The sequence below is a fragment of the Cottoperca gobio genome, chromosome 12 (assembly GCF_900634415.1).
Source record: "Cottoperca gobio chromosome 12, fCotGob3.1, whole genome shotgun sequence".
In the NCBI taxonomy this organism is placed as follows: domain Eukaryota; kingdom Metazoa; phylum Chordata; class Actinopteri; order Perciformes; family Bovichtidae; genus Cottoperca; species Cottoperca gobio.
Window position 1 is genome coordinate 4,535,793 of NC_041366.1, and position 22,892 is coordinate 4,558,684.

Here is a 22,892-nt window from a genome sequence, read left to right on the forward strand (position 1 = left end):
TGGGCACTTCAGTGGGGTTAATGAAAAAGTGTTGCTTTTCCACCTAGATTTCTCCTGATGGTCCAGAGAATCAAACTGGCGACCTTTGAAGTTCTCAAACAATTAACTTTTATAATCCCCAATTAATGATAAACTGATCATTGACAAATCATCCATGTACATTTGTTAGAAGTTAATAGGTGATGATATTGATATAATCTTTTGTAAATCATTAGTATTCATTAACAAATCATTTGCAAATAAATAATTGTGTTTCTACATTAATGGAATTCTTGTAAGCACTTTACCAAATGCTAACAAATTTGGTACAGACATCCATGGTGCCCACAGGATGAATCTCAACGGCTTTGGGGAATCCCTGACCTTTCTAGTGTCACCAACAGGTCAAAATTTCATTACGCTTAAGTTTATGACTAAATGCTTACAAAGCTAATGACATTCCCTCAGCTGTACTTTGTGTTGAGTGCAAATCAGCTAATTTTAGATGAAACGTGGCAAACATTATGTCTGCTTAACATCAGCATGTTAACTTTGTCATTGTGAGCATGTTAGCATTCTGACTTTAGCATTTAGCTCAAAGCACACCTGTGTCTAAATACAGCCTCATAGAGGCGCTAGCATGACTGTAGACTGTTATTTTCTTGTTCTTGTTTTAAAATACATATAAAATGCGAAACTATATGATTTCTGACATACTGTATTATCAACGTGTACAAATGCCAGTGTAGGGTCAAGAGAAAAACTTCCCCAATTAATGCAGCTGGCTACTATTAAGTTATTAGTAAAGGGGAAAAAAAACCCAGATGATCCAGCATGCTATAGGCCAATAAGTAACCAAACTACAGACTGTAAAAGCTTAGCTAAACTCCTTGCATCTAGGCTTACCCATATTATACCAACATTTGTGGAACATGACCAGACTGATCATTTGTATTAGGGATGGAGCCTTTAGCAGAAATGATCAGATCTAGTACTTCAGTTACTGGTATCCAAACCAAGCAAAAAAAAAATACAAAATATTTCTCTGTATGCAGATGATGTTCTTTTGTTTTGAGTAATTTCATGTCCTCAGTCCCAGCTATTATCACGATAGTGAATGAATTTGGGGTACTTTCTGGATATAATGTCAATTATGGGAAATCCTTGACGTTACCACCGGTAATTTAAAATGCTTACATTTATTAGGACACATTCCTTTTCAGTTGTCTCCTAATAGGTTCAGGTATCTAGGAATTGTTGTTTCTTTCACTTTTAAAGATGTTAAAAATGACTTTAGACCCAGTGGTGAATACGATTAGAAGATATCTTCAAATGTGGGGCCTTTTATCAATATCACTGCTTGGACAGGTTGCCATTATAAAGATGAATGTTTTACAGAGGCTAGTTTTTTAAATCACCACATAGAGTGATATGTACATATTTGTGGAAGTCGAAGTACCCCAGAATTATGTAAGAGAAATTGCAGTTACCTGTGGACAAAGGGGGATTAGAACTTCCCAATATCATGTGTTATCACTGAGATACATTGCACAATGGATTTAAAAAAAAGAAACTTCATTCTACACTTCTTGATTTCGAAACGATTGAGTGTGAGCCTTTTGTTTTGGATATGGCAGTTTTATGACAAGGGATTAGGGAACACTTTATAATAAAACATAGAAACACTGGATCCTTGAATCAGGTACGAAGGCACTTTGGGATAATGAATCAATACTCTGTTTTTGCACCTTGTTCAGATATCTCTAAAATACAAGAACTCTTTCTTGGTGAAAATGTAAAATCCCTTTCACAACTCAGGACTGAATTTGACTTTCCTCAATCACAAATTTTCCACTATTTACAATTTAGGAGTTACATTCAATCCATACCAATAAATTATAGTGGTTTGTATATGAATCACTTGGAACAATATTATTAAAAGCTTATTCTCTAATGAAGAACGTTTTAAATTATATTTATGATCAAATGTTTGTTAACAAGGTTACTATCAATGGTAAAACATTTTAGGGGGAAATATTTTTGGTCCCATCTGGATGAGATGAGGTGAAATATTTTATTAAATGCAAAGAAGATAACATGTACTAACAACTCTAAGAGACCCAATACAAGATTATTCATAGACTACATGTCATAGATTACTATTCAATGTTAATTTGATCCTATATGCTCTTCATTATATATGAAATGTAAAAAAAAAAGCTGTGGTACATTTTATGTGGTAATGTCCTAAAACTGTAACATTTTTGTTGTCACCTCAAAACGGGATGAAGAAAGGGATAGATATACCTCTAAATCCATGTCATTTTGTTCTGGGATTAGATTATATTTATGAACGTAGAACAGGTATAAACAGGTACATTCTTAGAATCGCTTCGTAAACTGCACGCCTCATAATATTACAAAAAGGGTTCGACTAAGAGCCCCCTGATATTTTAGCATGGTATGAAATTTTATGTCCATTTGGACATTGGCTCACTTTTGTTAAGCGATACTCCTGAAGATACTCCTGAAGAGTTTGCGAGGGACCGGTCCCATTATTCTTGAAAGAGGAATAGTTAAGAGTAATAACTATGGGGGTAAAAACTATAGCACAATAAGTAAATAAGTATCCACATTTTGTAAACTCACTTGTTATTTTTAACAACGTGTCTGTGTTTATTTTTGTTTTGTGGTTCTCTGAATCTTTTGTCTTAAATGCATGGCTTTGTATTGTATCATTTTATGACTGTTGAAAATTGTAATAATAATGTCCATGGTTTGACATTTTTCTTTTTCCTGTTATAACACACATACGGAAAAAAAAGGATCATAATGATGTATATCGGAGACTTTTTATGTAACACAGAAAATTACTAATATCATAGGCTGCTAAATGTGTTTGCCATATTATCTTTGTTGTACAATTAATAATTAAAGGGAAGAGCAAGTAATATAAATGCCCTATTTGTATTGATGTGCAAAAACCTTGTGATGAAAAGTAACATTAGGAAATCAGGGTAAATGGCGTTGTGTAATATAAAGAAAAACCCGAATAAAAAAAAAGAAAAGCAGGATAAAATGTTTGATAATATTGAGCTGAATTTTACAGATACATTGGATAATTCCATGGTTATTTTACATATTTCTTATATTTTTTCATATAATAATTTATTTGATATTGTCTTATTGTATTTAATATGGAACATGTTGGATCTTCTCAGTAAATAACTTATAAGTGATCTGTACTATGAACAGTTACTTATGCTCCCAACAGATGGAGTGAAAGCACAGTGTCTGAGCCAGGGTAGTTCTGCTAAACTTGTTTGCAAGTATAACAATGATCCTCCCCTGAGAAGTGAGCAGGTGCAGTTTAATAATATAATAATAAGCTTTATTTGTATAGCACCTTTCATACAAGAATTGCAGCCCAGAGTGCTTCACAGCAAAAAACATAACAATTAGTACAAGGACAGAATAAGAGCATTTACAGTACAATAATAACAGTGTGTTAGTGATTAAAAGCAAGTTTTATGTGAAGGTCAATCCTTTTCATGTTTATTCAGAGTTTTTGGGCTGAGGCGGTGGTCTGGGGTGTTCCCAGAGGAAGGGTGGGGGTCCAGAGGGTATGTAAACTGAGACCTCTGGAAACAAATAACATACTGATGATAAAATGTCATAACTGTGTCAAGCAAAGATTAACCTCTGCATGAACCGCAGAGGACACATTCAGGCACCCTTCAACTATTTATTGAAGCTGTAGTTTATTGTTTACACAGACACAGACAGCCAGGACATCAAACAGAAGAGAGATGGAAGTTCAAAGCTGTTGAAAACTAAAGTTGTCTTCGGAACTGAACAAATGCACAAAACACAGGCAAGACTATTCACGATCTTCTCTCCGCTCACTGTTCTTGACAAAAAACATGTATACAGTATTGTTTGCATTTGCACATACATATAATCATTTTATGAGTCACTTTCTCAAAAACTCTGATAAAGAAGACTCAGATCCTCAGTGTTTCCTGAAGAAAGAACACGAATGGCTGCAGAGGATTCATCTCCCCATCTGGTCTGAAAGTGATCATGGCACCTCTTTAAAAGCATAATAATAAACCGAAAGCAAGAGGAAAGTAGGATGGACCGAGTACAAAAAGGCAAAGACAGACAGAGAAAGTTGGTGAGACAGATGTGGATGAGTGCGTTCCCCTCGACTGTTCTCACGTATCCAACATAACTGCATTCTTTCCTCCTCTACCTCTCGAATCCATTTCCTTCTGAGATGACACTGAAATGAAGGTGTCCTGCATTTTTATTTGTTATGTGTTTTTTCTACCAACTGCTAATTGCTTTTGTTGCACAGTGAGTGAACCAGTCCTGTTCCAAATCACACAACAATTATCACTCTTTGAGGATTCTGTCCTGTCTGAAAATGAATTTGGAGGAAACTCCATGGGAATATCACATGTAGGATCAAAGTAGAATTGCCTCATGTTCATATTCACAAATACAACATGCCGGCGAGCCGTTTAAGACTGACGCCAGGAGAAATATTTTAGATGGTTGCAAAATGTTTGGACTCTCTGCAGGTTTGTAAAACACCATTTAGATCATTTGTGTATTCAGGCCTCTCCTTAAACAGTGAGGCACCATCATACCATCTCCAGATAAGGTCTTAAAGGCATTTCTTTTTTAATTCAGCGTACAATAAACAAACTATCTTGATACTATATATTATATACCAAAGGTATGTGAACACTCGTCACACATATGTTATTTTCTGAGCATGTCATTCCAAACACCACACTTAGGGTAAGGCTTTCCACAAGATTTTGGCACCTGTTTGCAGGGATTTGCTTCGGCTACATTCCGGCTATGTCCCAAAATTGTTGGATGGGGTTGAGGTCAGGACTCCAGTCAACTTCTTCACACTAAACTGGAAAAACATTTCTTTATGGACCTGACTTTGTGCTTGGGGGGGGGCATTGTCAGGTTAGAAACAGGAAAGGATCTTCCCTAAACAGTTGACACAAAGTTAGAAGAAAACTATTGTCTAACATGTCACTGAATGCTGTAGAATTAAGATTTCCCTTCATTGGAACTACAGAGTTTAGCCAAAATTAGGAAAAACAACTATGTCCACATACTTATTTTTATATTATGCGCTTAAAAATAAAAGAGGTAGATAATCATTTGAGAGCGTATGTTCAGGGGTTCATTTGGAGTATTTAGAAGAGATTCTCAAACCTAAACCACAAAGTTTGTCCGTCAGTGCCTTCCACAACGACAGATATGATCATTACAATATGACTGATATGATTGTTTTCTGATCTTAAAGGTTCGATGTGTAGTTCTGAGCTACCTGCTCCAAAGAATTAGGGGACAGTACTTCACCTCTAAACTGGGTTCATACAATGTAAATTAATCAAAACCATCATATTGTATGTTATTCTTATTATGACATTATGATTATTCTTATTCTTATTCTAAGTTTGCGTGTTTTCTAAGTATTTCAATGCATTCTTTATATTGTGTATTGTGTTTGGACGTGAATGAATAGCGTTGACTTTCTGCAATTGCTATCACTGAGGTGACCTTGAGCAAGGCACGTGCCCCTTCCCCCTATACCTCCAGTACTGACAGTGTGCAAGAGTTCAAGACTTTAACTCATTCTCCTGCGCTACAACTCCTTAAGCCCCAATTACGCTTTCCGCATGGAGGGTCGCACAGACATGAGCTGACGTTAAATTGTGACGAGGGAACGTTTGATTCATCCGCATGTGCCTATTTAGAAGACGGACAGACCAGTTGCACGAGACCCCTGCAAGAACAATGCCCTAAATATCGACGGTGCAACAGGGTGGCACCACAGGGGCCCAGAAGCCGTCAGGGGCCCATGGTGATCGGCACATTTTTTGTTATTATTGTAGGGGAACCTCTAATTCATCGGACGTTTCATGGAGTCATCTGAATAACCATTTAACTATAACATTGAGATCCTTTACATGTACACCACCTTCTAGCCTTGTGTATGACACTTTGTTTGAGTTATAGTCTATATTTGTGTATTTTTATTTGATTCCTTGATATTGTGTTCAGGATTTCCTTGTATTTGATAAATAATAAATAAAATAAATAATTTCTCACTTATTTATTTATCAAAAAATCTCCCCTTCTCTTCTCCACTTCATTACTCTTTATCTTCTCCCTTTCTCACGTCTTTTCCCTCTTTCCCCTGCTCCCTCACTGGCTTCCCATCCGCGCACCTTCTTTTCTCCTCCTCCTTCTCTCCCTCTCAGTCCTCTCTCTCTCTCTCTCTCTCTCTCTCTCTCTCTCTCTCTCTCTCTCTCTCCTCCTCCGCGCACACACACTTTCCGGCAGAGCGTCTGCAGTGTGCTGCCAGTCTGTGAGCTGGAGAGACACTCAGATGACACGAGAGGAATATTAAAAACAAACTTTGTCTGCAACTTCTTTTACTTTTTTCCCCGACTGTGGATGCAAACGTGAAACCTACTTTTGTTTTTTTTATTTCCTCTGAGGGTCGGGTTATTTCCAGAGAAAGCTGCAATGCTTCCATTCTACCTCTTGACTTTTGCTGGTGAGTATTTCTTTAATGGTCGTGCCAGTGCTGGTGCATGAGGGCATGTTTCTGTTAACGCCAGTTGCTATGATTCATACTTACCATTCCCTCTCTCCACTTCTCCCTTCTCTCTTTTTCTTTCTCTCTGCTCAAAGCCACCATCCAAGCCCACAACCTGCTGCCAGGCTCCTGCAACTTTGAGTCCAACACCTGCGGATACACGTCAGATGCAGACTTTACGAGCTGGACCCTGCACAACGATGGTACTGGGAGACTTGCCACACTGCATCTTCAGTCTTTAAACAAAAACAAAAAACACTTTTAAATTAGAGGCTTGTACTCAGTGTAGGCTTTATTGTGGCTATTTTGGTAGCGGTTACATCTTTAGCTGTGATGTTGCAGTTGGTGCTGGTCTTAACCATACCAGACACACTGGTGAAAAGAAGCCCATCTGGTCTGCATTGATTCCAGCATCTCCGAACATCTGGAGTCAGTGAAATAACACATTTTGGCATTCTCGCTGCATTGGTACTGCAGCTGATACAGATTAGTTCTTTACACACCTTTATCTAAGTTATGTCATGTGATCAAAGGCAACAGATGAATGTAGATTAGAGCATTGCACTCTGTTGTAGACAATACACACCCAACATCCCTTACATTATCATGTGTTATATCTGTGCTGAGATGTTATACAAATGAAGAATCTTGTGAGGAATGCTAAACTCTTGCACAGAATACTGAGAAGGATCCAGCTGCCGGACACAGATGCCTCATGTTGCACGAGCAGCAGGATCCTGTCAAGTTGATTGTGACATGAAGCGGGGCCTGCTTCCAGAGGTGGAGGTTATGTTGATGTTACAAAACACTCAGCTCTTTCACTACACAAAACCTATTCCTAAGTTGAACCATTTTTCACCTGACACAACTAAATGTGACAGGCCTGTTTTGCTCAACTCATAATGAATGATTCACCAGAATCATCAGCTGAATTTGCTGAAGTACTAATCTGATTCCATGTTGCCAATACTGGCCCAAAGATGGCCCGGGCGCTGCTAAATGGAATTTATTCTTTACAAATCAGGAAGCCATATTTGGGCAAGAGCCAGAACATATCCAAGTGCTCCAACGTTAACTCAAACATCTCCAAACAATATCACAATCCTAATATTTATTTGCCTTCTTCACAGTTGTGTAGTGACACTGTGAAAGGAGTGACTAAAGCCTCTTGAAGGGAACAGTTCAGCATCTTGGGGAAAATGCTTATATGCTTTATATCTGAGTGTAAAATGAGAACGAAATTAATACCAAACCTCCAGGACTGAAAAGTGAACCAAGTGGAGGTGCCTTAAACCTGCATCTTTTCTAATGGCCAGCAGGGGAGGATTCTAGTGTTTGCAAAAAGAGGTCTGATTGTGTTGAAGTCTATGATAAAACCTTCTCTCAGGATTTATTACTTAGTAAACCTTTTTTTTCAAAAACAGAAATGTAAAAAAAACATTTTGTGGTTTTAGGAGGAGTTACGTGCTGGATTTATTTGCTCTCAAACAGCAGCTGGGTGCAGTAACTTCCCAGACTTGTTGTCAAAGACTTGCTGCCAGTAGAATACACAGAAACACTGCTCCGAAGACGTATGGACAAACTGCGGCTCATCTAGAAATTGTTCTTGCCCGTAACCGAAATTAGTTAGCATCTTGAAGTCACTGGGTTTGTTGAGTAGGTTTTTAGTTAGATGTCTGAAATAAGGTCTGCATTTAACAGAAGCTTAAGAGATTTCAATGTTTTGTTCTACAACATACAATACGTCAGTAAATACCCCACTTGTGAATTTTAAAGCTTTTACATTTTCTGCAATAATCCAAAATGCAAAAGAAAAAAATCCCATTGGCTTTTTGTCAAAGTAATCAGGGCGATTCTAACTTCCAGCTTGGTCTACAAAAACATGTCATCCCTGCACACTGTATCAGGTTCATAAAACATCAGACGTAAACAGAGATAGTTCAATCACACTGTCAAACACTCGAGGCAAATGGCTGATATTGTTACTTTGTTACAAAGTTGACCAACCACTTGATTGACTAACTGATTGCTTATGCACTTTAGAGAGGTGTAGGATTCTGCATGTACCTAACTAACCTTACCATCTCTCATGTACACACATTGGATTGATGAGGCAGACTTCCTTCTATCATTACCGTGTCCTACTTCTCCAGTAACAACTGTATCTGCAGCCAGACCCTGTTGGAAATAACTCCACATTAAGACTTTTTTTCCCACTATGATCCTTGCTCATACTTGTCTGAAGACTGCTCTGCTGTTGCAGCCTGTCTCACTGTCACTCTCCCCTCTTGGATACGTCAACTACTTTCTCTTTTCCTGTTTCCATCCTTGTTGCTATTGCCGCCGGCTTGTTAAAAAAGGTCAGTGTAGTTGGTGCGTTAATGGTGGGCTCAGTTCTTGCTTAATTATTCTCATCACTCAGTCCTGTTTTCCCTTTCTGTGCTCTGTGCAGCACAGCTGAGGCTGTGAGAGAAGTGAAGTCATGTTAACTACGTGTAAAGCTTTATTTATGTACTTCTTTCTTTTCTAAATCTAAACAAGTCAGAGACACTGAGTAAACCAAGACAGTACATCAGCTTGAATGTAAACCAATATTATTATTAATTAAATGCCAATTCAGTCAATTTGTGTACAAACATTTGCAAACAATTGCAGTTTATTGGCAAAAAAAAGAAGCAAACCATCTTGAATGGACCACATGAAAGGTGAAATGAGCTCAGCCCCTGTGTGTGTGTGTGTGTGTGTGTGTGTGTGTGTGTGTGTGTGTGTGTGTGCGTGCGTGAGTGTGTGTGAGTGTGTGTGTGTGTGTGTGTGTGTGTGTGTGTGTGTGTGTGTGTGTGTGTGTGTGTGTGTGTGTGTGTCAGGCTAAAGGAGCCCTGAGGCAGCAGGGCATTCCACAGGGACAAATAATAAATGACAGACGGGTGAGGAGAGCTCTGAGGCCCCTGGAGCAGAAGAGAAGCTAAGAGTTGCTGGGTGGGAGCTGAATTCCAATCGGACTATTCCATTAGAGACAATATCAGCCTTCAACATGTTTTCCCTGTTCTACCCAAAACCGAAGATGTTGTATATATTGCCTGATCTTCCCTTTTCAGCCGGCGCCATCATCAGGTCAAAATTCACATAAGTCTTTATAGACAAAATCACTTAAATACTTAACACAAGTAGACATACATCATTGCAAACACTGCCAAAAAGGTGGGTCACGTGCATTCCAGTTAGCAGTATGTATTAGCTTTAATGTCCTCGATGGCTGATATTCTGTTGTGTTGGTGCAGCCTGGTTTACCACACTTTCTTTTTTCTTTGAGAGCAAACACATTCAAACTAAATGCAGGCTCTACACAATACAAAGAGAGTTGCTGTGCAGTAAACCTGAATTATTGGCATAAAAGGGTGCTTATTTTTAAAATAACCACAATGACCACCAACGTATATCTGACATGTTCATAATCATTTAACTTTTCATCGTACTAGATGTCAGTGAAAATGATTGGAAACCAGTAGTTGCCTGAAACATGGAAAAAAACAAACATTCAAAATAAAAATAAACATTTGGTGTACCAGTGTTTATTGTATGACATGTGCTAAATGTGCAAAAAATCTCTGGCATAGTCAAATAAAGTGATGCTTGACAATATTTTGTACCTTTTTATTTCAGGACGTTTTGTTGCAGTGGAAGCAGCCATGAGCGATGAGCAGGAAGATGAGATAGGTGCGGATGCCGGGCCACAGAGAGACATCACAGGGGTCCTGCTGAGTCCGGCTCTGGAGCTGGGCGAGTGGAGCTGCATTAGGCTCGTCTACCAGATCAGTGGGTCGGGAAGCCTGGAGGTCCTGCAGCGCATGGAGGGGAAGAGCTTTGACAGGCCGCTTTGGAGCAGCCAGGCCCCCTCTGACAGCTGGGTCATCTCAAGCATGGACCTGCAGAACAATACTGAGCCTTACAGGGTAAGATGAGTTTTAGAAATAGTGTCTAATCTTTGTTTATAAAGGTTACTAGCTTGAACGAGAAAAAAAACATAAAAATCCTCTAATGGGGTTGTTTATGTTTATTTTTATGTTTGACTAAAGGTAATTTAATGTCAGAATGCAAAGTGTTCATCCTCTGAGGAGCTTGAATATACTCATTACATTTCATGTCCATTAAATATTGTATATCTATACTGTACAATTGGAAATTTGGGCTGGATGGTGGCTTAACTAAAAAAGGTCAGGCGGTCACTAAAAACATTTATCATATTCATCATATGGGTACCATGAATACGAACAGCATGTTTCATGTAAATGTAACCTTTAGTGTTGGAGATATCGTCAACGAATGTAAACTCAAAATTGTTATGAATCTTGCAAAACACACCTAACAAAAATGTGGAAGCACAAAATGTGTCATTAGTTAAATTATTCTGAAAATGTAAAGGTCAATATGTTTCCGGAATTAAGTCGTAAATTTGAGAAAAAGTTATATTTCAAAATAAAGTTGTAGTATTATGAGCATAGTGAGGCATCAGAGGTCAGATTGGGCCGTAAGAAACATAACTGTAGGGTCCTCTAAATTCTCCCTTTCTAAAAGTAAAGGACTTCAAGATAAATCAAAAATGTACTTAAGACATAATCATGTACTGTTTTTAGAAACAGTAACACTGACCTTCTTTCCCTCTTTAGTTAAAGAAACAGTGAAGGTGCAGAAAACAACATTTCATGCTGTTGTTGAAAGAAGAACAGCAAGTATGAAGTGTGTGGAGAAACACAAACACACACATACACCCACACACACTATCTAAACAATGTGTGGGAATAGTAGAACACATGTTTATATTACATGCAGACTGAGGAGCTGACTCTGACAGGGTCGTGATCTACATACTGGTAAGTGGGGTATGTGCTACGTGAGGGCCCCTCAGTGCATAAACGTATTTCAGACCAGACCTAAGTGAAAACATGACCGTCAGAGGTTTAAGCTTCACACTGACGGCTAAAATGTCTCTTTACTCTTACTTACTTAACAGCAACTTATCCTCATGGCTGCAACTTCTTAAAAAAGTGACTGCTCTGTTTTACAAATACAAAAAACATTGTTACAATATTTACCTTATTCTGTTGTTTCGGTTAAAACGGCTTTAATCACTTTTTTTTTCTCACTGGAGGAATAATTCAACATTTTGGAAATATCCTTATTTGCCTTCTTTCCAAGAGTTAGAAGAAAAGATTGATACCAATTGCGGTGTGAATGCTGGATATTATAAAGCTGACGCTGAACTGGTTTGCTGGCTTTAAAAGTTGAATAATACCAATAATGTATGAAAGATGTGAAATATTTAAAAGTTTGTTGACACTCTGACACTAAACTAAATTGCTGGCTTTAAAAGATCTGTGTAGTAAGGATGGAGCTGGAGTCAGGATGGGGTTAGGTTATCTTAGCACAGCATAAAAACAAGAGGAAAACAGCTAGCTTGGCTCATCCCTCCACAAAAATAGTTACAAAGAAAAACACCAACTCCCCCAAAAACATTTCTGTATGGATTAAACAAACCAGATTCAGTATGTTAGTTAGTGAGATTTAGAAGTGTTCCCTTTGGAGAGAGCCTGTTACGGTTCCCAGCCTTTATGCTAATTAGGCTAACCACAGTCTGACTCTAGCTCTGTACTTAACTCACAGACACAACAGTTCAAGAAAGACCAAGAAAGCAAATTAGTGTATTTCCCAAAATGTTACTATTGTAACTATTCCTTTAACAATGAAATTAGGCTATTCACAGGTGGGTCAGAGCCTGGAGCTCTGCAGCTAGACCCTTTTTCAAGTCTAGCAGCTAAAGAGTAAGATACTTTCTCAGGAGTTGGTGGACACAAACCGTGTGAAGTCGTTTGGATGAGCTGTTCTCGAGAAAGCTGCAAGCAGCAATACTGTAGGCCAAGCAATCAGCTCATTCCAAACAGGCACATGAGAACATGCTTGATCCCACATACACTCACATGTACAAGCCCTGACCTCATGCTAGCAAATGAGATTTCTGTGCGTTCTGTGCATGCACCCTCTCTGACCTTCCATATGTTCGCTCGCCTTCTATGATATCATTCATGAGTCATTCCATATCAGGGTTGCTGTGTATCGCTGAACATGTGTTGTTGATTAGGTTATCATTGAAGGTAAACCTGGGCGGAACCCTGGGAGCAGCGTGGCCATCTTTGAGATCCACATCAGCCCTGGATACTGTCTGGGTCGGTGACTCCACTCACACATCTTTCTGAAAACATAAAGACACAATGAATCCATGCTTATAACTCTGAATGCAGACCATCTGTTCCTTCAACTCACACACACATGAACATATTTGGTACATTATAAGTTTAAAGCATTTTGCAACTACACCCATAATAAAGTGTCTGTTTCTCATTTTCTACATATAGATTGTGATTTTGAGGAGTCTCACCTGTGTGGATACAGTAATCAGTGGAACGCCAATGTTAACTGGTATGTGGGAGGAGGTGGGTCCCAGCTCCTTCACAACAACATACCAAAGGACCACACGTACAACAACAGGACAGGCGAGTATTATTCACACAAGGGTGTTTTTATCCAATGACTTATTAATTTGTTAATGCTACAGTATATAAGGAAACCAAATATGCATTGTTTTGTCTCTCAATACCGAAGACTCTACCCTGTCTGTGGCACTGCGCCAATCACATTCCTTCTTTCTAGAGATGTGAAAACCTGGCCACAAATACATAGTATATTCTTTTAAAACTAGTTTCTATAATTTCCTAAAACAGCTGGGCACAAGGAGTATTTAGGCCTACAGCAGCAGATCAATATGTGTGGTCATAGGATTTATAGTAAATGATAAATCTGATTCAACAGAGACTTGTCAACATTGAAACCTTTGAGCCTCCTTAAGAAGAACAATCTTTGGTTCCCCGTTTTAGCTTATCATCAATGCTGGGTATGAGTAAATTCTGAAACCCTCAAGTCTTGTGCCACTGAGGGGAAGCTGTCTTCCACAACCTGACTCACATTTAAACTCCCACTCAGGTCACTTGATGTACGTGGACTCCATCTACGCCAAGACCTTCAAAGAAGTGGCCAAACTGGTGTCTCCCATGACGACGGTGCCGATGTCCGGCTGCCTGAGTTTCCAGTACCAGCGAAGCGAAGAGAGAGGGAACCTGTTCTCTGTTTTCACCAGGGACAGACTGGGTCAGTACCAGGAGCTGTGGAGGGCGGGGACAGAAAACAAGAGCGAGTGGAGCGGGACACTGGAAGAATGGATACCTGTGCAGGTGGACGTGAAGGCACCGTACTCTGTACAGGTCAGTATGAATATGTCAAGTCAGCTTTACGTACATAGTATTTTAAAACTCTTTGTGATTACTTTAAATTAACAGATATTTAGGTGAGAAAATGTAACTTTTGAAGGAAGAAATAACACATTGTCCCTCTTGCAAGTGAAAAAATAAAGGTGCTTGGTCAGTTCAATACACTATTCGAATCAATAGGCGACCTTGTCTGAAAAGTGAACCTGCTTTCTTGCTAATGGCCAGCAGGGGGCAACTCTACTGCTAGCAAAAATGTATGATTGCATAGAAGTCTAATGAGCTTGCTTATTACTCAGTAAACATTTTCCTTATGAGTTTATGTTTCAAGTTTGTTTCAAGTTTCATTTAGTAAATGATGGTTGCATTTAGAGTAAAATAGACAATACAGCAGGGTATGCTTCAGGGTGTGGCTACCTTGTGATTGAGTACCATTCAGCGTTCGGTTATACTGTAGGACACTCCTAGTAGTCGGCTGTTCTTTTTATTCCGGTAAATACATAAGTGTGTTTTCGCTCACTAAAATTAGCATCTCATTTAATATGACAGTTCAAGTCTATTACAGCTAGCGCAAGCTTTAGCTGCTAACGATACTCACTCTTCCCCAGCACCACCCTCTCATCCAAATATGGTAATCTCTGTCTCCAAAAACAAACAAGATGGCGACGACCAACAGGCCAAACTCAAAGCACTTATAGTATGATTTGACTCCTACAGGATTTCACAAGGTATTTATCTTTGTTAAAGACCATTCAGAACTTATTCAAAAGCAGAATTCAGAGGGTTCAAAGTTTATTATTTTGAACAAAAGTTATAACTTTTATTGATGAATTAACCTATAAACATTATTGTAGGTGGTCTAACTATTCCATATACTGCTGAAAGGTTAAAACATTTTTAAAGAACGTATAAATGTATGTATTAAAAATGAATTACCTCTGAAATATAATAATGGAGTATTACCATGTTTTTCCTTTTTGTCCTTGTGGGCAGTAACACAGGTTTACTGGATGTCCTGTGGCTTTGAACCAATGAAATTAATACAGAACTGTTGCCTAAAATAGTACCTGCATTGTACGTACATTTTCCTTCTGTATGAGGGTATACATCTGCGTGCACACATTGGCATACATCTCTGTTTATGAGTGTCTGTCTCCATGTGTCTGTCTGACTCCTCAGGTGGTCTTTGAAGTTTCCTTTAACAGTCCGAGAGGCGGACGCGTCGCAGTTGATGACATTTCGTTTTCTCCAGAGTTCTGCAGCACAGACACTGGTGAGCTGCAGCCACAGTCACTCACTGTTAATTCTAATCAGCAAATTATAATGTCACCTTTACAACAGTCATATTTATGACCTAATGCTTTCTGGGTGAACATCCAAAATATTAACATTTTAGAATGTTATTATTTAAACTTATTCTAAGGGTGGTAGTAGACTACAGTTACAGTAGAATACATTTCATTGCTTTCATTGCATTTCATTTTTAGTATTTCCTTTGTCATATGAAATGTCCTGATAAATCTTTAGTAAAGCGAGAGCCACAAGGATGTTAATCCATTATCCAATACATTTGTTCCATAGAGCCGACCTTTGACCCCTCCATCGCCAACTGTGACTTTGAGTCTGGTTTCTGCCACTACATCCAGGAGCAGGCGATGTCATCGTGGAGGAGAGTGTCTGTGAAGCCCAACATATTTAGAAATGGAGACCACACCACAGGGGCAGGTGGGCTAAAACAAATGATAATCGATTTTAGAGCATCTCTAATACATACAGTTAAAAATCTAAATAGATGTTTGAGATTTTTTATCACATATGTATTGCGCTGGTTGCGCTATACCGGTATCTGGCCCAACAATGACGTTAAAACATTGTTAGTAGGTATTCTGAATGGTATTTTAGAGGTTGACAATTCTTGGAAAAAGATTTAAAAAATGTTGATGACTCATCCTGCACTGAAAGGGAGGTTCGCTCATTTTGCGTCCAATAAAATGCTTTTAATATAGACACAAGCCCACCATTAGGATGCATCAGCTCCATCGTGGGAATGAACCTGAGTCTCTCCGTCACCAGCAGCACTGCCGGCTTCAGATCTTGGCTCGTACATGTATGGCCCATAAAACGACTTATTCATGTTCGCCATCTTCCTCCATTTCATCACTGTCTTTTTCGTCAATAAAATCGGCTTGGGGTAGGCGATGGTGGTGGCAAGAAGTCCTTGACAACAGAGCTTGTAGCTACAGTCAATGTAAACATTTGGCGGGGGGGCGTAATGCACATTCAGCACTATGGGGCTGAAGTTTTAAAAGTTCTAGCTGTTTTAGCAGCTCGAGGCTACATTAGCCGCTAATAGCATAACACACCAAAATCTGTACAGTTGTGTGAATTGAGTGCAGTTTGATTGTGGGCATTGTAGGCGACAGGTTTTGACAAGGAAGACGAATGTGTGGAATAAAAAAGCTGACATCTCTGGTTCTGCTGCGTCAATTTTGATCGTTTTACAAAAATTGTCCATCGTGAGTCTAAAAATGTTATGAGAGTGCAATGCTAAATCGGTGGAAGTACTCTTTTGATCAATAGTTCTGTTATAGCATTGGGTTAACTCACTGCGGGGACACTTGTTGAGGTGGCTCTGTATCCGTCTGTTTGTTTCTGACCCCTTGTGGCCATAAAATCAATTCACACATCTTTAAAAACAGTGATTCATCTGACTGATGATGTGGTGAAACACAGCTGCATTTTGAGGGTGAAAATCTGTTGAAATAAGATCAATAACAGATGCAAGTAGTGATGAGAACATTCATGGCATGGATTCTCAGGAAGAAACAGTTTCGCAAGAAAATAAAGGCTGTCTTCTCCTTAAAGGATATTTCCTGTTGGCTCACTCCCGGCTGAGCCCTCACTCTGGCTACGTTAGCCGCCTGATTGGTCCAACTCTGCCTGGGAACATGAAGTACTGCCTGAGATTCTACTTCTCCCTGAGGGGTGAGTGGCACCCAAAAACTCTACTGGATGGAAGGCATACTTGCCAAGACTCTTTTATTCCTGCCTGTTGCTGTTTGAGTCTATGTGTGAATCCTGTGCTGTGATTTATTTGTGATTAATAACTTGGGCAACTGCAGGTTTCAACCAGACGGACCAGGCTCTTGCTGTGTATCTGCAGCAGCAGAAGGGCAGCAGCCAGGAGAAGATCTGGACTCAGAGGGAGCGGTCCAGAGGAATCTGGATCACGACTGACGTCACCTTTCAGACATCACAGCCCGCCAAGGTCAGGGGAGAGGAAGTGCAAATATCATCTTATATTATCAGTCAGAATAACAGTGGAAAAAAGGAATGAATCAAATCCAAAGAGGGAAAAAGGAAGTAAGGGAGTGAGTAAGTGAGGGAAGGAGAGAAAGAGTGAATGAGCCAAATAATTAATGGATTAAGGACAGGAGGAAGGGACAAAGGAAAAAATAAACAAACTAGAGGATCACTCAGAGAGTACAGACCTCCACCAAGGCCATTTCTATAAATAACAAATATTGCACCCTGATACAGATCCGCTCCAAAATGTAGTATGTTCTTCCTTGGCCAATGTTGAGTTGTGGTTGTTTGAAGGACGCAGACGATATGCCGAACACGCCAGACATACACAGTTCCGTATGGCAGAAACATGCCGATGAAAATTAACTCAAAATGTGTCAGAGTCCAAATACGTCCAACTTTTCCACAGCGGTGTTGTAGCTGACGTATACATAACGAATACATAACTAATTATTATACGTATGTCTAACCTATTGATAGCGTATCACTTACTTATTTAAAACGTATCAGAGCGTCTGGCCAACGGAGCTGGAAAAGTGCCATCTGGTTCACGTCATGCTGATGCTGGAGAACGGCTAGAATGCTGAATGCTAGCTGTACTGTAGAAACACGTTTAATAAGTTACTCCGTCGTCAAGCATAATCTTAACATAGGGTAGGAATAGGTTATCCACTCGTTATCAATATATTGGCTGTAGGGTTCACCGTCAGCCGACGTAGCCTATATCTAATGTACCTCTAACGTAGTCACGTAGATATTCACGTACTATATTTACGTAGGTAAGTATTCACGTACTATATTTACGTAGGTAAGTATTTACGTACTATATTTACGTAGGTAAGTATTCACATACTATATTTACGTAGGTAAGTATTCACGTACTATATTTACGTAGGTAAGTATTTACGTACTATATTTACGTAGGTAAGTATTCACATACTATATTTACGTAGGTAAGTATTCACATACTATATTTACGTAGGTAAGTATTCACGTACGTATTCCGTATTCACGTATGTCTAACGTCACGTAACGTCTGCATATCTTATGAAGCACACGTCGGGTACGTCCGGTAATTTTGAACATGCTCAAAACATCAGCGTTCAACAACGCACCACAGCGTAACACAGTGAGCTCTTAACGAATACTACTTATACCTTACCTTATATCAACGTACACCAGCGTAACACAGTGAGCTCTTAACAAATACTACTTATACCTTACCTTATATCAACGTACACCAGCGTAACACAGTGAGCTCTTAACGAATACTACTTATACCTTACCTTATATCTACGTACACCAGCGTAACACAGTGAGCTCTTAATGAATACTACTTATACCTTACCTTATATCAACGTACACCAGCGTAACACAGTGAGCTCTTAACGAATACTACTTATACCTTACCTTATATCAACGTACACCAGTGTAACACAGTGAGCTCTTAACAAATACTACTTATACCTTACCTTATATCAACGTACACCAGCGTAACACAGTGAGCTCTTAATGAACACTACTTACACCTTACCTTATATCTACGTACACCAGCGTAACACAGTGAGCTCTTAACGAATACTACTTATACCTTACCTTATATCAACGTACACCAGCGTAACACAGTGAGCTCTTAACGAATACTACTTATACCTTACCTTATATCAACGTACACCAGCGTAACACAGTGAGCTCTTAACGAATACTACTTATACCTTACCTTATATCTACGTACACCAGCGTAACACAGTGAGATCTTAATGAATACTACTTATACCTTACCTTATATCTACGTACACCAGCGTAACACAGTGAGATCTTAATGAATACTACTTATACCTTACCTTATATCTACGTACACCAGCGTAACACAGTGAGCTCTTAACGAATACTACTTATACCTTACCTTATATCAATGTACACCAGCGTAACACAGTGAGCTCTTAACAAATACTACTTATACCTTACCTTATATCTACGTACACCAGCGTAACACAGTGAGCTCTTAATGAATACTACTTATACCTTACCTTATATCTACGTACACCAGCGTAACACAGTGAGCTCTTAATGAATACTACTTATACCTTACCTTATATCAACGTACACCAGCGTAACACAGTGAGCTCTTAATGAATACTACTTATACCTTACCTTATATCTACGTACACCAGCGTAACACAGTGAGCTCTTAATGAATACTACTTATACCTTACCTTATATCTACGTACACCAGCGTAACACAGTGAGCTCTTAATGAATACTACTTATACCTTACCTTATATCAACGTACACCAGCGTATTGCTGATATTTTGTACACACCATATTTTTGTAGATCTTATGCATTCGTTGGGTATTCGTCTGATACATTTTGTATTAAGAAGTGGTGCGCTATCAATAAGTTAGACATGCGTATCTGTATATGTTCACTTTTCTGATCCGATGGATTTTCTGATTGGACGTATTTGGACTCTGACAGATTGTCGTATGCACCGGCATACGTTTCTGTCATACGGATATGTGTGACAGGGCCTTCAACCAGCTATGAAAAAGAAAAGGAATTATTTTAGAGGAGCTCATTTAGGAACAATTTAAGGAACAAACCAACAAAAAAAGCGACGAAAAATAATAAAAAAAAAGGGAAAGAACACAAAGGAAGAAGCAGGACACAAAGAAGGACAAACAGGCTCAACAGCTGAATTAAATAAAGACACAGATGAATAGTAGTTTAATTAAAAGCTTCGGTTTCTGTTCTGGAGTTGGAGCCTTTCAAGTTCAATTAATTGTAACAACTGTTTGCATGTGTGCATGATAAGAATAAATTCATCCGGATGCCAAAGTGCTCAAAGGCTTTTTCTCTCTGACCTTTTGTTCCTCACTTTACATATTGAGCCGTTTTAAAAGAGTCAACCCGTGATTGATGATTTATCTTCTTCCTCACACAGAGCAGAGCAGAAGCCTTGAGAACAAAGTGCTTGTGTTTACGCTTCAGTTCAGAGCTGACGGTGTAAATGAGCAACGCTCTGTGTGGTGAAGCTGCTCACGGTTTACCTTTGCTGTTCAGGTGCTTTTTGTCAGCACCTGCAGGAGCTTCTGGGACTGCGGCTCCGTGGCTTTGGACGACATCAGCGTGCGTCTCGGAGACTGTGAGCTGACCGCAGGTAAACACTGCAACAACAAAAAAGAACTCAATGAGCTGAAACATATCTCCACGAACCCTCATCTAAATTGTTATTTGTGTCAAATGTTTCATTTGCATTAAGTTGATGCCATCAACATTACACACAACAATGACCAGCAGCTGTTTAGCTGATGGCAGCCATGAGGAAACTACTTACACACCACCGAACACATATTCTGGCAGAGTATAGTAAGAGTAAAGAGTCTGGCAGAGATAACTATTCAAACTATTTTTACAGCAATATTTTTGGACACAATAATTGTATTGTTAAGTTCCAAATCACACACACACACACACACACACACACACACACACGCACACACACACACACACACACACACACACACACACACACACACAGGGGGGTCCTTCCTTAGCACAACCAGTTGATAGTTGTGTTTCAACAGTGACGGTCAAACTCAAGTGTTACAGAAACATAAAGTGTCATTCATGTTCCTGTTGCAGGTTCAGTGTCGTCATCGTCTCTGCCAGGACACTGTGACTTTGAAGCGGGCCTGTGCGGCTACACTCAGGACAAGCAGAGCGATGGTGCCGACTGGGTGTGGAGGAGAGGACCCACCCCGACCTCGTACACCGGGCCAAGAGGAGACCACTCCACGGGACTGGGTGAGGGTCCCATGCTTTTACGCTCCTTCCAAGTCCACAATACTCTGCTTATGATGCACACAGTACAAGAGACAGAAAAGGTTACTTTTTTAAAAAGTCTGCGTTAAACACGTGGACTTTTGATTGACAGGATACTACCTGTACATGGAGGCGTCGCCCATGCTGCCCGGTCAGAGCGTCCGGCTGCTGTCCCGACATCTGAGGGGCACCAGGGGGCCTCAGTGTCTGCGCTTCTACTACCACATGTACGGCTCAGGCACGGGTCAGCTCAGCATTCACCTCCACAAGGACGGAGAGGACGCGTTGCTGTGGCAACTGAGCGGCGAGCAGAGCATCGCCTGGCTGAGGGCCACAGTGGAGTACCGGAGCGACAGCCAGCATCAGGCAAGCCTATAACAAAACCAGAGAAAACTATTTAGATCAGATTTGGAAAATGGATCTCAAAACTTTTTATATATTCAATTTATAATAATGTAAAACAAAAAAGCAGATCCTTACATTTAAGAAGCTGGAAACAGACAAGCTAAATCGCCATTTCAAGTTGTCAAAGGGGTTTGATCCGTAAACTGCCTGCCTGTGTACAGAGGTTCAAACCAGCTGCAACACTAAAATCTACTAATGTCATATTTAATGAGACATCAGTCACATGGGCCGTTTTTGTGTACTTTTATTTAATGAAGATTTTAAATGCAGGACCTTTCTGTGTAATGGCATATAATTACCTTGTTGTATTGGTACACTAAAGGATCGGAGTGCTTCTTCTACCACTGCCTGTCCCTCATGGTGAGCAGACTTAAGGGACTTAAAGAGATTGTTTCTCTCTTTTAAAGATTGTGTTTGAAGCGACCAGGGGTTCATCAGTAAGGAGCGACATCGCCATTGATGACCTCATCTTGGAGAGCGGACCTTGCCCAGGTAAATAATCTACAGTATTTAATGTTGAACACATGGCTCAAGAAAGAATGCACAGGGATTTATCTGATTTCTTTTTGATTCCCCTGCAGAAATGGAGATCAAGGCCAGCGTGGGAACTTCCAATGAGATCGAGTAGAAGGCAATAGGAAACCAGCTGCGTAGGATGCATGACCCCCCGCCCCCGTTTTATGTTGCACACTACAGACTCCCGACTCCTGCGTGTCAATCTGAACATTTAGAGATGTAGGTAAAAGTAAAGTTTTCATGTAGTTCTGTTTTCATGAAGCAACACACATCAGTTGTGTCATAGTCAGCATTGTTCTCTGCACTGTAGCAACAGAGGGAGTTTAACTGTTTTTCTTCACATGTATATGCATTAGATTAATGCTCATTGCCCAAATAAAGCGAGAAGGTAATTAAACATTACTTTGGTACGTCTTTTCACTGGTAGCTGTTGCATTTAATACTTGATGTTATTCCCAGCATCTGGTGCCTCACGTTACAATCGTCTAATCTTTGCGTGCAGTTGTTGATCACTTGAGGCTCCTACTGGCCGGTTTAGAGTGAGGAGAAAATATTATGCTGATGGTGCAGTATTATGCGAGATTAGCTGTGGACAGACAGAGAAGCACAAACACATGACCGAACACATGACCAGAACTCACCAGTAAGCTGCAGTTTAAGATCTACAGGCTGGGAGGTGACAACTGCAATCATCATGGGTTCTGAACTATTACAAAAGCATTCAGACAGAATGTAAAACATAAAGTATGACTTCACGATCACTCAGTGAAGTAAACCTGCACTTTCAGTGTGAAGATGTTGCCTTGTGGTGGACAATATGGATCAGAATCAGAAATCCTTCATTAGTCCCACAACGGGGACATTTACTTTGTTACAGCAAAAGAACAAGAAAGTAAAGCGGCGAGCACA

The 22,892-nt window shown here is 39.7% G+C and overlaps 1 protein-coding gene across 1 annotated transcript; it reads left to right on the top strand.

The window, feature by feature from the left end:
* The first annotated feature begins 6,380 nt into the window (after positions 1-6,380).
* LOC115016683 (MAM domain-containing protein 2-like) lies at positions 6,381-22,380 on the top strand. Its single transcript, XM_029444639.1, has 15 exons — positions 6,381-6,574; positions 6,712-6,819; positions 10,277-10,566; positions 12,750-12,834; positions 13,024-13,161; positions 13,649-13,926; positions 15,109-15,202; positions 15,511-15,654; positions 16,795-16,914; positions 17,052-17,197; positions 20,301-20,397; positions 20,883-21,044; positions 21,175-21,428; positions 21,875-21,959; positions 22,049-22,380. Exons 1-15 carry the CDS (start codon positions 6,544-6,546, stop codon positions 22,093-22,095), a joined length of 2,079 nt encoding a protein of 692 aa, XP_029300499.1. The 5' UTR covers positions 6,381-6,543; the 3' UTR covers positions 22,096-22,380.
* The last annotated feature ends 512 nt before the right edge of the window (positions 22,381-22,892 follow it).